We start from the raw sequence: 17,771 nt of genomic DNA on the forward strand, positions 1-17,771 counted from the left end.
TATGAAATTGTAAATATTTGAGCCTAAGCGGGAAAAAGAGTATATAGTAGAAATAGTGCATATAGTTCAAAAATTAGGGTATAATAGAAAAGTCAAGGGAAATGTTTAGCATATATTGGATTACTTGCTATCTAGGGGAGAGGGTGGGGGAAGGGGAAAAATTGGAACACATGGTTTTGCAAGTGCTAATGTTGAAAAATTATCCATACATATCTTTTGAAAATTAAAAACATTTAATAAAAATAAAATAAAAAGTGTAAAAAAAAAAAAAAAAAGAAATAGTCAAGGGAAAACTTTTATTTTTATTTCATTTTTAATGGAAAAAAAAATCTGTTTCTCCTCCCCTGTTCATTACAGGGAAAAAAAAAAGAAAAAGAAAACCTATGTAACAAATATTCACAGTCAAGTAAAACAAATTCCATCACTGATCATGTTCAAAATGTGAGATATTCTCTATTCTGAGTCCATTACCTCTCTGGAAGAAGATGGGGATCATGCTTCATCATTTATTTGTCCTTTGGAATCATGATTGGTCCATTGTATTAATAAGAATTCTTAAGTCTTTCACCTTTACAATGCTGTTGTTATTGTACAATTTTTTTCTTGTGGTTTTACTCATTTTACTGCATAAATGTATGCAAATCTTCATATATTCTCCAAAAAAAATCTCTTCCATCATTTTTATTGCACAATTGTATTCTATATAAATATTATGACAAATATGTAGAGAGAGAATATATGTTCACATATATTGTGAAGATATGTTGTTATTTGTCTGATTCCCCAATTGATTAATTAATATGATTATCTTTAAGGTGCCTTTTTCCTCAAACTTTGGAAACATTGGCTATGTTCATTTTTCATCAATTTTGCCATACTAATTTTTTTTTGTTAAATAGAACTTGAGGTGTTTTAATATGAAATTTCATTTTTTCAATATTTTTGTTTACAATTCTACTAATTACAGGTTATTCCCCTTTATGAGATGTCTCATAACAAAGTAAAACATATAGGTAAAAACTCTTTATTACAGAGACCTCATCTGAAAGTATGAGTTATACACACACACACACACACACACACACACACACACACACACACACACATAGATAGATAGATAGATAGATAGATAGATAGATAGATAGATAGTGTCTTTTCATTTATATGTAACTAACAGAAATCTAGTTCAAAGCAGAAGTAATGATAGACAATTTAAAGAGCTAAAAAGAGAAACTACATTCTGGGGAATGAACTGATTTGAATATTTCACATGTATGCAGCCAGTGAAAGCTTCTCAATACTTAATTGAAATGAAAATAAAAAGAGAAATAACCAATTAAATTATAACAATTAAATTAAATTATAATTTTATCTATCAGATCTTGATAAATGTAAAAGAAAAAAAAATTGGAACTTAAAGACCTGAATAGACTTATTAGAAAAAATTAATATAAATCTGTGAAAATAGTTGAATAGAACTAGAAAGGGAATATACATATTTTAGTTTTATATAATCATTTCTTATGATATAAAAACTCACAAAAATTCAGAAAAGCAGAATTGTTATGCCCAGCCTTTACTGATCATAAAGTAACAAAAATAATATAAAGTAATTTATATTAAATAAATTGAAAAAATATTAAAAATCAACTGAAGAAAAATAACAAACTTAAGGAATTGTTAAGCCAATAAACAATCATAGAAAAACAAATAATTCCATTAAAAATAATGAAATCAATTAAAAATATGCCAAGAATAATTTATTGTAACCAAAATAGTCATTAGGAGAAATTTCATATCTTTAAATTGTTTTATTGCCAAAAAAGAAAAAAAAAATTGACCAACTAAAGTGATAGTAAAACCATCAAATTTTTAAAAATGAAATTAAAAAAACTTGAAAATCAAAAGAGAATCCTGAAGTCCATTAAAAAAATACAAGTATGTGAAATTAATGAAAATAGATTTCTCTATTGGCAATTTGAATTTTTAAAAAATACAGCTATTTATCGTTTGAATTTCTTTCTTGGAAAATTGATTGGTCATATCCTTTGAAAATATTCTTTAGGAGAATAGCTCTTATTCTGATACATTTTAATATATTTTATATTCTGGAAATAATTTATGCATCTGAGAATCCTATCATAAAGATTTTTTTCTCTGCTACCTGTAAGGAAGACTTTTTATTTTAATTTAGAGAATCCTAAAATTCTTCTGTCAACAAGAGACATGGGAAAGGGTTAGTACATAGCAGCAAATAGAGATGTATTGGCAGAGGAAATGACTTACAGAGCAAAATTTTGTAGGATATGGGAGCAAATTGGAAGATATAGTAAGAATGATTAGATGAAAAATGTATTCTTTCTAGTGATTAGAGGGGGGGGGGGAAAGGAGAGAATTTTAAAGAAATACAGCAGACAATTTAGGGTAGTGATTAATGATTGATTTCATGATAGGAAGTTATTTGGTGATTTGCGACATAAAGAAAGAGAAAAAAATAGCACAATTATGAAGGATGATTTAGGGGATCTACTTAGAAATTCAAAAGTAGATTATTACAAAACAGATTCTTAAGTAGAAACCATGGCTTAGATAAAGTTATTCACTATAATCTTAAAGTGAATAAAATCAGTCATATTTCTCTAGTGGCAAAAGAGTAGGAAAGAACAAAATTAATAATGGTGATTACCTTAGATAAAAAAAATAACATATCAGAATCATGGAATGAAGGATTTATGTTCCAGAACTATCTGCTAATAGCTGCTGAGTATCTAATTCTGACCAGCAGAATAGATCCCTTCATAAGAAAGGATGGTAACAATACAAGGAGACCGAGAGGCAGTTGCAATATCTAACCTCTCTCCTCTTCCCTCTTGTCTCCAATTTATTTCATTCCCAATCCACAAGCAACATCTGTGTCAGTAAAGGCTGAGTTGCAGTTCCTTTAAGTGTGAAATGATTCACAGATGTGAGGGTTTTTAAAGAATTGACCTGCCCCTTCACACTTAAGTGTGGTCCTTAACAGACTTCTAGTAGGATGAATACTAAAACTACAAAGTTTATGCTCATTAGGTCCAGACTTACAATGGTTAAGAAATCGAATACTTTGCTCAAAGTAGTATAGAAAATAGTGACATAGATCTTCTGATTACTTCTGTCAGTCAATTAACAACAACAAACATTATTAGAAGTATCTTCTGTGTGATAGGCCCTGACTATATAAAGGTAATACTAAAACATGCCCTATCCTCAAGAAAATTATATTATTATGGAAGAGAAAAAATATATTTATACATATTTTAACAGAACACAGACAAAATAAATGCAACATTCTTTTCTACTTTTATAGTTCTTTAACCTTTAAACCTTGCATATTTATGTAGCTGTCAATTCTTTTATATCTCTTTATTTTGTAAACTTTAATATATGATACAATTAGGATCATTAAGAAGTAAAAGATTAATAAATAAAAGTTTGAAAATAATTTCTTAGATATTTATCTTAAATATTATTGTTCAATCACTAATATCAAACATTAACATTGATGCACAAGCAAGTTACTACCTTCTATTTTTTTCATTAGTTAAAAATGTTAATATTTTAAAATATCAACTAGTATATCACTAGATAAGACAAAATAGATTAATTGTGAACTGTAACATAACTCTATTTAAAATTATATTATTAGTAATATCTAGTATTAAAACTTGCTAATTTTTGCCTTTTAGTTTTTCTTTCTTTAAAAATAATAGCAGTAAATTTTTAGTATGTTCATTTTTTTATTGGGAAGCAGATTATGTTTTAAAAGTTTAAAAGTTAGCCACATTTCTAAATGCTTGGAAATACTGCAACTTAAATTCATTTTAGTCATTAATTTTCATTAAGTATTTATTAAGCACTTTAGCATGTGCCAAACACAGTTCTGAATACTATAACTAAAAAGGATAAAAAAATTCATATTTCTAGGAATTCACAACTCTACTTGCCACACATTCAGCATAAAAACATTTAGTGAAAAGATCTTAATACATTATATTTACAACCCTAAACCCATTACTCATATCATTTTCTGTTTGTTATATACTAAACTCAATATTTTTGTAATCTTTCATAATTGAAATCTATTTGGGGGTAAATGAGGTATTTTTATATAACAACTACTTGAAAAATTATTGTTAAACCAAGAAAATACAAATAAAAATGTCATTATTCAATAAGAATAATTCAGTTCTAGGACAGCGGAACAGCCTACAAGTTAATTCATTCAGGAAAACTATCTAGGGTAAAGGAAGTGATAGTTGACTGTGATTTCCTGGAGTGAAACAAAATTTTCTGAAATATAACGGTGACCCTTATATAATTCTGTCATTCTTTGGAACATGGTTTGATCACTCATAGTGACACACACAGCAGAAAGAAACAGAAAAAGGCTCTTTTGGAAAACAGTATTATATAAATCATCTCAAGACCTGTTATTTAATGGGTGGTTTGCTAATAAAATTGCTGTAACTATAAATATCCTCAATTTAATGGAATTTCTCAGTATTACATGGGAAAGCAACTACATGATGATAGCAATAGCAGCAGCTTGTATTTGTATAGGATATTAAATTTTACCAAATGTTCTGCTATCTCAGTTTTAAACATGAGAAACGAAGTCATAAAGAAGTTGAATGACTTGCTTAGAGAGACATAGCTAGAGCAGAATTTCAACATGTCTTTCCAATTAAAAATCCAGTCCTACATCTACTATTTCATACTGTTAACTCAAATTCATTACCTGGAAGAAACAATTGTACCATTATTTATGTAAAAATTAAAAAATAATTTATGATACTCCTCAAAAAAAAAGATTTTGTTTGTTCACTACATGTTATAAATGGTGAGAGAAAGTTATTTTGCAATTATTTGGTACAAGTATATTTCAAGATTGGGTGCTCTAACCTAGGTCCTAAGCTAGATTCTATGCTAGGTGACCTAGTATAGGGGAAAAAAAAAAGTTTGCAACGCTCAGGGGAGAACTATTATTTTGAGCTCAGCTTCTTAAACTATGGGTTGTGACCCCATATGGGGTCTTGTAAATGAATGTAGGGGTTGTAAAATTATGATTTATTATCAGCTAAGGTTGAATTTGTATATCTATTTTATATAGTTCTATAATGGGGGTCACATGAAAATTTTTGGAAGGAAAGGGGTGGCCAGTGGCAAAAGTTTAAGTAGTTGTGATTTAGATGATTCAGTTTATTTGAATCCTTGTAATGCAAATAGAAAGAAAATTTTAAAATCTAAAAAATGCCCTGTTTCCATCATGCATATGCATTTTAAACTGTTTTGTTATATTACAGGTCAACTGTATTTTAGAAGCTTTTGGACATGCTAAGACAACACTTAATGACTTATCCAGTTGTTTTATAAAATATTTTGAACTACAGTTCTGTGAGAAGAAAAAATCTTTAACAGGAGGTAAGGATAAATTGTTGGAATAAACATAGATCCCTTGCTGAACCACAAGATGGCAGAGGCACCCAAGAAATGATAAAGAATTACAGTAAAACATGTCCTCAACATTTCTGTTCTACTTTAATAGATTTATCATGGCTAAAGACCAAATTTGACAGCTACAGGGAAAACAGATTAGCAAATGGCTTAATTAGAGTCCTGTTTATGCTTCTGCTGTCAATTCAAATATTGGCTTGCTTGAAATAAGCTTTTTACTTTCTTTTCACATCTTGCCTTTTGTAACAAGGACCAAGACTGAGAAAATATTTTCAATTACTGATCTTAATAATTGAGACATGGATTTTTAAATACTGCTACAACCTTGGGTTGCAATAACTGAGACCTAAGGGAGAGCATTTTCAAAATGCTATTCTATATGATTAAGTTTTATGATAATCTGGGATGTGCACTCAACCAAACTAGAAAACTCAAATTGAAAGAAATCACATTAACTTTCTAAAACCAGAACTCAAATGAACCCTGTTTCAAGAACAATTTTAATAAAATCAGCACATCAAGATAGTCACCAAAATGAAATTGAGCAGATCAGTTCAGGTCAGTTTTCTAATGAGAATACAATGAAGTCCATCATTACTGTTTTTACTTCATATTTATATAATAAGCTGAAATTTACAAGATGCTTTCTTAGCAGCAGCATTCTGAAGAAACATTACAAATATTATTCTTTTCCTATAGACCAAGAAACTGAGGCTAAATAATTAACCTCTGTCACACCTCTGGTGCCAATTTTGTTCTCTCATCTTTAATGATATTTTTTTCTTCTATGTAATTAATACTGAAGAAAAATCAGACCTACGATTATTTTTTAAATTTGGTATATTATAAAGATTTTTTTTCTAAATAAATATATAATAGGATAAGTATAATTTAAGGAAAAAAATATAAAACTGACTAGTAAATAAGCTCATAAACTATGTCATTGCTACAAATGCTTATTATTAACATAAAAATGTAATTTTGGAAGATTGACTACTAAAAAAAAGTCCAATTTCTGAGACTTGGGCTTTAAATATGAAGGGGTCTTCTGACTCTAATTCTGGTGCTTTTCCCAATTTTTCGGGAAAGAACACTAGTAAATCAATTGATTCATGCTCTGAATGTCATTATGTTTTAAAGAATAACTTTTTGAGAAACTGGTAAAAACAAACAGACAAACAAAACAAAACAACTCACTCTGAAAATTAGGGATAGGGAATGAGTTGGTTTTTGTTGTTGTTGTTGTTGTTGTTAAGGAAAATTCTGTAATCATCTTTCCTAACACTTTATGGCAATAATGAGTCAAGGGACTCCCATCTTAAAAATGATTCTACTTTAAGAAGAATAGGGATATAGGCTGAGTTTTCTCCCCCCAGAAATTTAGTCCACCATTATCCTCTCTGATATTTTAAATGAATGTTTGGGATTCTGTAGATTGCTAACAATTTATTGTATAATGGGACTTCCTATATGATCTATTTCATATTCCATCAAGTTATAGTATTGAAAATTGAGAATATCTGGTCCTCATAAGATCAGTTTTGTATTGATGATCACCACCTTTGACTACTTCTAGGTGAAGTCTTTAGGCAATGAAAAATGTTTTCTAGAAATCTCATCATACTTTATTTTTTCTGAATTGAAATTTAAATGATTTATTTTCCTCCAGAATTAATTTATTTATCATTTAATTAATAATTTATCTTTCCAAGATAAAAATTATTAAGAAAGATATTTATATGTAGATATGTTTATTGAATGACATATTTATTGACCCTACACAGCATATTTTGAATATGGCTACTTGGTCATAGTTGTTTTTTTTGTTTGTTTTTAGCTTATTTTTTTTTTTTAACTCAAGTTTTGAAGGTTGCTGTAGTGGTTTGCCCTTTGTTATCAGAGTTCCATGACTTCTGGGATGTGAGGCCATGATATGCAAGTGAATTGATTTTAAGTGAGGGGAGGAGCTGTACAAGGTCACCTGCTTTCCTTTCCCCTCCCCAGCCATCTGGGTCAAGTGGCAAGATATAAATAAAGATGGCTGGAGATGGTCTTGAATGAAATAGGAGACCTTGGCCTTTTTTAGCTAAAGTCTTCAACAGATCTCAGTTCAACTGAGGCCTCACCCATTCAGTGATTAAAACTAGGTAGTAATTGAGACAAAGTATCCCCTCTTTTACCTAGACCCAAAATAATCTAAATGAATGAATTAAAGGGAGGGGAAGATCCTCAAGATTTTTGGCCAAAACAGAAATGATTGCTATTTACATTGAGTCAATCAGGAACCAAACAATGACCAAATGGGGTTTGGTCTAGGATCTATTGGTGGTCATTTAGAATCTGACTGATTTTGTTTTAAGTGCTGGTCTTTAAGAAAGAAATTTACCCAGTAAAATCCAAGTTATCTTGGTAGGATTCAAAAGTATAACAGAGAAAAAATATATATTTTTGCTTTGGAGGACAATTACACACACATACACATATACACACAATTACCTCCAAAATGACTTGAATAAAATTATGTTAAAGAGTAAAAAAGTAAAAGTAAAAACTAATTTTATAGACAGAGACTACGAATTGATGACAATTATTATCTGTTCCACAGAATTTCTTTCTTTAAAGAGGAGAATTTTAAAATCACTCCACTGACTTTGAATGCCAACATGAATTATGATAGCTGCTTAATTTGTTGTTAGTAATAGTTACACGCATGCACACACATCTATCTATAAAATGTTTATATACTTTATCAAATATGCATAGAGAACAATCCATAAAATAAATATTACAAACATAAAATAGTAAGAAATGGTACTTTCTCTGCAACTTATATTTCTGAATTTCCTAGGTTCCTGAAAAGTTCAGTGATTAAAGATCATACAGTATGTATCAAATAGGACTTGAGTAAAGTGTTTTTACAGTTCACTACCTTTCATACATAAATACATATACATATATATATGTATATATATATATATATATACACACACATACATATACATACATCTATGTGTGTGTGTAAGAGAGAGAGAGAAGGAAGAGAGAAGGAGAGGAAGAGAGGAGACGAAGAAGGAGGGAAGAAGGGAGAAGGGGGAGGAGGAATAGGGAGGGGAGATAAAGAGCAGGAGGGGAGGGAGAGGGAAGGAGAGAAACTTAGCCAAAAGATGTAGGTGTAATATTTGTCTGAATAGATGATATATGTTCTTGGTCATTAAAAATTTTTAAATAGATATGTAGTTTCCATTTTTCAGGGATGATGCTGAAAAGATTTTTGTTGGAGGAAGGATTTTTGGAATAGATGATTTTTAAAATCCCTTAAAACTCTATTATTCTATTGTTCTGTTTCTTTATTCTAGCTTGATATGCTGTAATAACTAGCAATAAATTGCCAAGTGATATGATTCAATAGCACTTTTATACCCCAAAAGCTTTTATTTGCTGTGACAATGAGTAGATTTTGTATAGTCCTGAGCTAAATTAATGTGTATAGGAAATATAATGTAAAATATAATGAGCTAGTCCTTTCCCTAATTAACAGCAAAATCAATAAAAATAATATTTGTTTTATGGTATTTAATTACTAAATTGGTATTTGCCCTCTTCCCATCTAACTAAGTCAAAAGCAGGAGAATAAAAATGCCATTATTGCAGGACATGTGAGATATTTAAAAACTTTGGAATTCCCCTAAACATAGTGTCCTTTGCATGAAGAAGGTTCTTAATACATCTTTCTGGAATTTTTGAATTATCAACAAAATAAACAAAAATAACAAAAGCCAAATAGCCATAATCAAATTATACTTTGTAGGGTATACATAGGTAGATATTTCAGTTGTGTCAGCCTTTTCATGACTCCATTTAGGGTTTTCTTGGCAAAGATCCTGAAGTTGCATATACATGACAAGTCTTTTATACTGAATTATTTTTGTTGTCTATCATTTTCTTCTTTCATATTATTCATATTATGTTTCCTTTAATGTATCTTGTCATTTCTCTTTCCGGCATAGTAGCTAGTCTTAGCCTTTGATTCATTCAACCTGCATTTAAGTTTTATTTTTAATATATGTTGGCTGTATGACCATGGGCTAATTCCTAGACTTGTCAATGAGAGAGCCAAGTAATTGCTAAGATGTTTACCTGCAATTGGTAGAGGAAGTTTCTTTATCTGAAAGTCCTCAAAAATAATTTATATGTTCAATTGTTATCCCTTTCTTTCATCAAGATTAGTAAATGCCTCACTTTTTAACCTTTATCTTTTCTTAACATCCTAAAAATATAGTTTTTGTTAGTTTTTTTTAAACAAGGCATATTAACTTTGTCTCAGTTGTTTCTAATAGAAATTAAGGAAGTTTATGAAAATTAAGTAAAATAGGATATATAGAATACATTTCTCCAATACACACCTTTCTTCAATAACAGTGAATATCATCAGTCTCCTATGAGGTCAAGATTTAAATTCGCAGGCTTTTGGAAACTTTCGATCTGAATGACAGAAAAGAAAAGAAAACAAAACAAAACAAAAAAACAAAAACAAAAACAAAAACAAACAAAAAACCAAGAAAGCCTCCTTAAGTTTTTATTTAAATTCAATTTCCTCTGAAGTTATAGTCATGGAATTAAAGCTTAACCCAGTCTTGTTTATTGATATTTAGGCCAATTTACATATTTGGTGACATATAACCCTTTTAAAATAAAATCAAAGATATAATTAATCATTTTGGTGCAGAGCAAGCAGCATAAAAAATTCCCTCAAATAAATTTTGTAACTGCCATAGTATAGAGCTGAAAGTCTTAGAAAGGAGCCACCTCATTTTATTGATGAGGAACTAGGCTACAAAAGTTTTAATTGATCTGAATAGAGTCACACAAGTTGTAAGTATTAGAAAGAAGATTTGAATAAAGGGCACTTAAGATCAGGTATCTAGCATTTCTTTCATTATGCTATGTATGAAAATAATTAATTAGAATTAATTAGAATAATTAGAAGCTGTGCATGGTGATTTGACCCAGAAATTGAAGCTACCAAGGAAGCTGAGGTTCGAATTTCTCTCAAGCTTTGGAATTCTGAGTTTCAATGAGATAAGTAAATTAGGTTTCCTTACCAAGTCTGGCATCAATTGGGTGAGCCTCTAGCAGTGGAACAAGACCAACAAATTGTCTGAGGAGGGATGTTTCAGATTGGAAATGGAGTAGATCATAATTACTCTGTCAATCAGTAGCAGAATTAAGCCTGTGAGTAACCCCAATAGTTCCAGCTTAGGTGAAATAGGAAAATCCAGTCATTAAAACTGAATTTTAAAAACTAATTAGAGCAAATTTAGTTAGGTAGGAGAAAGAATTAGTTACTTTAGTGGCTCACAGGTGGGTGTTATTAAAATATTATTAAATGTTATTAAAATAGCTTCCTACTTCAATTAAATATTCTTCCTAATCATATGCTAAATCAGAAATTAAATTGTTCCTAGCTTGCTAAAAGAAGGCATATGCTGACAACATGCAAACAAAAATTTAAACATTGCAATTTTTTAAATCATCATTTTACATTTTTGTTCTTCCAAATTTTTCTTGGAGTTTCTTACAGCTTCCAATAGAACAGCTTCTCTGTGGGCCTATCAACATGGTCATTCAGTCACAATAATGCTTTATCCAATAGTAAATAAATTGGGATATAGATTTAAATTTAATTTTTTGAATATTTAAGAATGCTAAGAAATCATAGAGAATGTAGTTGTAATATAATTGATGTTTGGCTGCTTCTTTGACAAAAACTAAGCAATATAGCTAACTGCTTTCTTGATAAGACTGTGCTTAGCCTATATAGTAAGATTATGTCATTACCAGAGGAAACATTTTTGCTAAGGTAAAAGAGTTTTCATTCTATTTGCCTGCAAACTCTACCAAGTTTTATTGCCATTGTAATAATACATTTGCCCACACTGCCTTGGGACATGCTGAACAAGCACCACAAGACCACTTCAAGCTTTGACTCTCCTAAACAAGGATAATAACTGAACACATTTCAAGGAGGAGGTGGGGCAGCTATGGTGGGACTATACTTTTCTTTACAATAATTCTGGGATGATTCTCATTATCTGCATTTTAAGCATGAAGAATATGAGTTTTAGAGAAATTATATGATTTACTGGAAGTGCTTAAGGATATCAAATGATAGAAGTAAGAGTCATAAAATGTTATAGCTGGAAGATACTTTATCAATAATCCAGTCCAACCGTTTTAATTAGAATCAACTGAATCCAAACCCAGTGACGTTTCTATTTCTTCACGTATGAATGAGATGAAAGAATTAGGGGATATTTGAACACGGGAGAAGTCAACTGTATCATTAATCAATTAACATAATTTTATTGAGTTTCTAATATGTGGAGGGAGGAAATGTCCAAATTATGGTTTTGTAGGGAATTGAAGTCATGGTAGAACAGTGGCTTTTGAGGGAGGTTTAAAGACACTGCTGGAATCATTGAGGACATTGCAATACTTTTTAGGGACAAGATATATGTATGTATGTAAGTGTGTGTATATATGTATGCATGTGCAGACATATGACATTCACATAATACATGTGTATATACATATAATATCTGTGCATGAATACATATATGAATATATATACATGTATACAATACATTTTCTTTCTTTTTTTTAATTTAGTGTACACTGAAAAATATCCAGTCTAAAAAAAAAAAATCTCTGCAGAATATCTTTCTACCATTTATACCATACATAATATTTAATCACACCAAAAAGGTATAGTTTAGAAAATTCATATTGAAAGTTTTTTTCTAAAAAAAAATTTAAAGTCTTTCAGTCCAAGTTATTAGTAAAAAGAAATGTTCATCCTTTCAATGGACACACTTAGAATTGAAAAATCCCAGGTGCCTCTTTAGCTAAGAAACCAATTACCTTCCCTCAATTATAACAATTTCATTTCAGTTATATAGAAGAAAAAATACATTTCCTTCTGGAGAATATTTAGTTCCCCTGGTAGTTTATTTTATTTTACATTTTTAGAAAGGAAAATGTCCATTAAGATAATTTTTGAAACCCTACTGATCAGAAAGCTGTTAATCCTTAGCAATTTTTCTCCCTGCTGGAGATGAGCTAACAAGGATGATTACTAATTACATTTTTTTCCCTAATTCAAATGGAAGGTTTTGAAGTAGCTCTATGGGGTGGAGTTTGATTAATTTTGAATGCTGCTTTAAATAAAGCTTACACATATTATAAAATCAGCATGTGAACGTGTCATTTGTATCCCTGAGTGTAGAAGTGTGATAATCATGAGGGCTACCCCACTAAGCCTTCTACTCTCACCTCTCTATTCCTTTCCTTGATGAAAAAGGGGAAAATGACTCAATTAAGGAATCTCATTGCATATGTGTCTGAGGTTAATAGGAAAAAATTTTTATACTTCTGTATTCTGGTTTATCTGAAGAATTAATATCATTAATATAATAAAAAATATAATGGAGGAAATAAATTCAGAAATGGATTTGTTTAAAAATCAAAAAGAAAATAAAACTTAATATCTGATATTGCATTTAAAAATCTCCTCAGCTAAAATGGCAATTACAAAATGGAAAAAGAATGTTTTTGAAGCATACTACTGCATTATTCTCTGCTTTTCTACCCACACTCTTTAATGTGGTACTTAATAGTGGTAATTTTCTGCTATATTTTAAAAAGGAGGAAAGGAGAGATAGAGAGAGAGGGAGGAAGAGAGAAAGAAAGAGAAAATCTTTTTGTTGTTATTGTTGTTGACATCCAGACTTGAGTTTTTGAAGACCTTTTCTCCTTACTTAATGAAAAATGAAGGTCTTGATATACAATCCTGTTAAGACTTAAATGAGAAGTCTTTTCAATACTTTTAATCTCACTTTGACTCTTTTGCTTGAACTGAGCACTTCCTGATAGCACATTCAGTATAAATAATGGAACTTGTTCTTAGCTTGCATTTATTTTATGGTCAAATAACAAATGGATTAATGGCTATAAATGTAAGTAACAATCAATAAATTATTTTAGTAGGGTCCTGTTTATAATTAAGTTGTAATAGATAATTAAGGTCATCTGCCTTTCTGAGAACTGTCATCCTATAAATACATTGACTGTGGAGTCCCGTATGTGTACCAGAAGACCTCTATAATTTACATATTCTTTATGCAGTTCAAGCATTTTATCTCTTACTGATGATAATAGCAAAAGGTTGAAGAGATAGTTGTTCAAACAGATTGAAATTGTTGTTCTACTAACTAATATTGTTGATAACAGACTTGTAAATTCCCAGAATATGGGTCCCCAGGTATTCCTTTGACAGACAGACAGATAGATAGATAGATAGATAGATAGATAGATAGATAGATAGATAGATAGATTTTTTTTAACTAGGTGAAAGAGGCCATTCTTTGCCTCAATTTCTACCTACTCTTAATCATTATATGGGTACAGCCTCAATCAAACCTAACTTTAAAAGGCCAAGGTCTCCTATCGTACCCTGGGCTATCTCCAGTTGTCCTAATTTATATATCTGGTCACTAGACCCAAATGGCTCTAGACAGGAAATAAAGCAGATGACCTTGCACAGCCCTCCATCACAGAAATCCTATTCACTTGCATATCTTGACATCATATCACTGATATCACAGTCTCTTTGAAAACAGAGGTCAAACAACAACAACAACATCCTTTTAATAATATACCTTGCAGAGAACCTGTTAATTTACCTCAATAGAAAAAGTTTTCTCAATGAAAATTTACCAATTTTAATTAGAATGTGGGGGGACAAACTAGAAGAATAATTTTCCCTTAAATTCCCTATAAATAGCTTTCTCAATTTATAGTCCTATGTGACAAGCTTCTTATTGTTAAACACCAAGGCACTTGAATTTCACACTTCATTATTATGACTTCTTTTTTTTTTTTTCCCCCTGAGGCTGGGGTTAAGTGACTTGCCCAGGGTCACACAGCTAGGAAGTGTTAAGTGTCTGAGACCAGCCTTGAATTCGGGTCCTCCTAAATGCTCCCACTTCATTATTATTAAAGGAATTGTTCAGTTGTTTAATTATCTGTCATTGCATCAAGATATGTGTTTGAATGGCTAGATAGTCTTTGTATGATTTCAATGGCTTTGGAAGTTTCCAACTCTATCCCTTTGGTGCCTCAGCTTATCTTATGAAATTGAATACTTTTCTTCATTTACCACAAAAAAATTGTCTTGTGTTCAGGATGGCAAAGGAATAATAACTTCTATTTCAATTGTGGGATTTTATTTGTTGGATAACTTTCACAAACATATCCCTCTTCAATGCTGAAGGCACTTCAGTACTTTAAAAAAGACAGAAAATAAGAAAATTTCTCATTTCTGCATTTAGTGGCAGTGCTCTAGGCAGAACATCCACTCAGATTTAAAATTTTTGTTACATTTTATCTTAAAGGACTATATAGGAAAATAGAATGAGCCCATGTTACAAAGTATCATAAGAATGAATAATATTCATGAAAATTAGATGAATAAATATCATTTAACTATCTTTATTTTTCCAAATCAGCCAGGATTTATACTTATATGCTAGAGAAGACCCGACTTGTTTCTCAACCTCTCAGCCAAAGCAATTTTCTTATTTTCTACTTGTTGATGGATGGGTTGACTGCTGAAGAAAAATATGCTCTTCGCCTTAATAACATATCTGCACACAGGTAAGTGGTTAAGCATTTGCAAAATAATTAATATCAATTTTCAGATTTTTTAAATGATAAATTTGATTTTTCAAAAAATAGCTTTAAATTTCATAATGATAGAAAAGAAATGACCAAAAGAATATATATATATATATGTATATAAACTATTTTAACCATAAATGCAGTTTTAATTAAAATCTGAGATTTTTCAAATTTCATTGCTGTGCGTACATTTGTACTTTTCTAATTTTTAAGACTGAGGGAAAATGAGGGAAAAAATATTTATGTGTTAGAAAGACAACAATAGAATCTGATATTAAGCAAGTTAAAAAATTCATTTTTATCATTTTGGAGACCAAAGAGATTAAGAGCAATTGCCTAGATGTGCTTCATTTGACTATTTTATTATCTATTAATGATTAATTTCATATTTTCAATAGTCTTTTAATGTGATGACATAAACTTACTAATGAAGAATTAGACTCAATTCAGCAAATATTTATCATTTGTGTAATATATAAAAGATACAATGTTAAGTAGGCACTGGGGATACAATAAGTTTTTTTTTTAAATGATACAGATTCTAGCTTCACAGAGGTTATATATTATGTGCAGCAGAAGAGAGTAGGGTTATGACACACTTGGTTATTTTTAAAACAACATAAAATGAGATGAGGATGAAGGAGCATTCAAGTTGTTTTAAGAAAATTCCTTACTAATTGAGAGAGTAAGATAAATGTCATAATTGATTTCAACCTAAATCAACTTCAAATTTAAGAGATTAATTTTGTATCCTGAAAGTATAGAAGTACCAAAATAATTTTCTTCCAGATTTCACAGAAGAGTGAAATAGGAAAGGAGATAAGAACAAGGGGTTAGCATTCCTTCCATCTGTTATTATTGTTGAGTGATTTCTGTCCTGTCTTACTTTCCATGACTCCATGTGGGTTTTTTTTTAAATTACAGCTTTTTATTTTCAAAACATATGCAAGGATATTCTTTCAATATTGACCCTTGCATATAGGTTTTCTTGGCAAAGATACTGTAATAGTTTGACATTTCTTTCTCCAGCTCATTTTATAGATGAGGAAACTGAGACAAATAGAGTTAAGAAACAGGATCACACAGCTAGCAAGTATCTGAGAATGGATTTGAACTGTTGACTCTAGGCTCAGCATTTCATCCACTGTATCACCTATCTGTCCCACATTCTTTATATTCCTCTATATAATGGTACTGCTGGATTAATACCTCTTTCTGGTACATTCTCCTCTAAAGTTACTTCTCATTTACTATATATGTATCTTATAAATCTCTATGTAATGGTTGCCTCCCCCATTAAAATATTATAAGCTTCTTGAGGACATTTTTTTTCTTAGTATCTCCAGAACTTCGGATAGTGTTTGACACATAGTATCTTAATAAAAGCTCATATGTGATTGATTGATGAAACTCAAAGACAATTTAGCAACTATGTAGTCCAAAATCTTAATTTGCAGAGTAGGAACCTGAGCCACAGAGAAATACATTGCCTTACCTAAGGTTATACCTAAACATTTCCAGACACACGTTTTAGAACCAAGATTTTCTAATTTCAAGTCTGGTGCTTTTTCTCCTATAAAACACAACTTCTCAGGTCTTCCATTTGGTAATTTCTTTACTCTTCCCTCTTCATGCATCTTATCCTTCATCCCTACACATAAATCCTTAAAAGGCTAAGTTAGTATTATTGCACTATGAGATTGAAGGGAGAAGGGAATTATTTACACTAAAATTTACATTTTACATAATACTACATAGATTAAGGGAAACAATTTGTTCAGACAGGGCTTTACCTTCCTTTTTACAATTCATTCAATGCCTCTCTCCTCTACACCTATCCTGTTTTATTTTTTAAGAGAGATAAAGTATCAGCTCTATCTGAACATGTGCATAAGAGAAAGAGAAGGACTGAACTTAAAGGTACTCCAAAAAAATGAGCAAATAAATAAATGAAACATTTCATTATTCATATCTTTCTAATATTTTATGCTAGACAAACATCCAAGATATTAAGCATTCATTTGTGTTTTGTTTTATAACATTTAAAATAAAATCTATTCCTCCTTAAAATGAACCCCAATCTAGTTTGTAATTCATCAGATTTTTTAAAAAGTTCCCTACAGGGAAAACAAATTTATTAATTAATTTTTCTCTGGTCATTCCACTTATTTCTCTTTCTCAAAATAGTTTGGAGTTACTAAGCATATTCAAAAACTGATATAATGGGAGATACTTTATCAAGAATCCCCACAGGAAAAACCTCAGCAAAATCTTAAATAATTCAGTCCCCATGGACAAAGCTGTTATCTCATCAAAAATCTCCCAAGCATCCAAAAAGGACTAATTCCTATTCCTCAGCAGATCTATGTACTCCATCTGCAACTTCAGAAGTAATTTATACCTAAACATTTGGAGAATAATGCTTTCCTCAGCCATTTTACTAGGGGATCAATTGGGATGAATGAGATATTGGCAATTAGTTTTACCTGGATAGCATAGATAAAATTTGACAAAATCACATAGCATTGTGACTTTAATTT

General features: G+C 30.3%; 1 protein-coding gene across 9 annotated transcripts in view; it reads left to right on the plus strand.

Annotated features, from left to right (window-relative positions):
- Positions 1 to 17,771, plus strand: part of MYO16 (myosin XVI) — an 899,069-nt gene that overhangs the window by 502,066 nt on the left and 379,232 nt on the right. For all 9 annotated transcript variants that reach the window (XM_074299517.1, XM_074299521.1, XM_074299522.1 and 6 more), the window contains 2 exons: positions 5,343 to 5,460; positions 15,060 to 15,207. In XM_074299517.1, the coding sequence (XP_074155618.1) occupies positions 5,343 to 5,460; positions 15,060 to 15,207 (266 nt within the window). The remainder of the gene's footprint in view (positions 1 to 5,342; positions 5,461 to 15,059; positions 15,208 to 17,771) is intronic.

Source organism: Sminthopsis crassicaudata, chromosome 3 (assembly GCF_048593235.1).
Source record: "Sminthopsis crassicaudata isolate SCR6 chromosome 3, ASM4859323v1, whole genome shotgun sequence".
Classification (NCBI taxonomy): domain Eukaryota; kingdom Metazoa; phylum Chordata; class Mammalia; order Dasyuromorphia; family Dasyuridae; genus Sminthopsis; species Sminthopsis crassicaudata.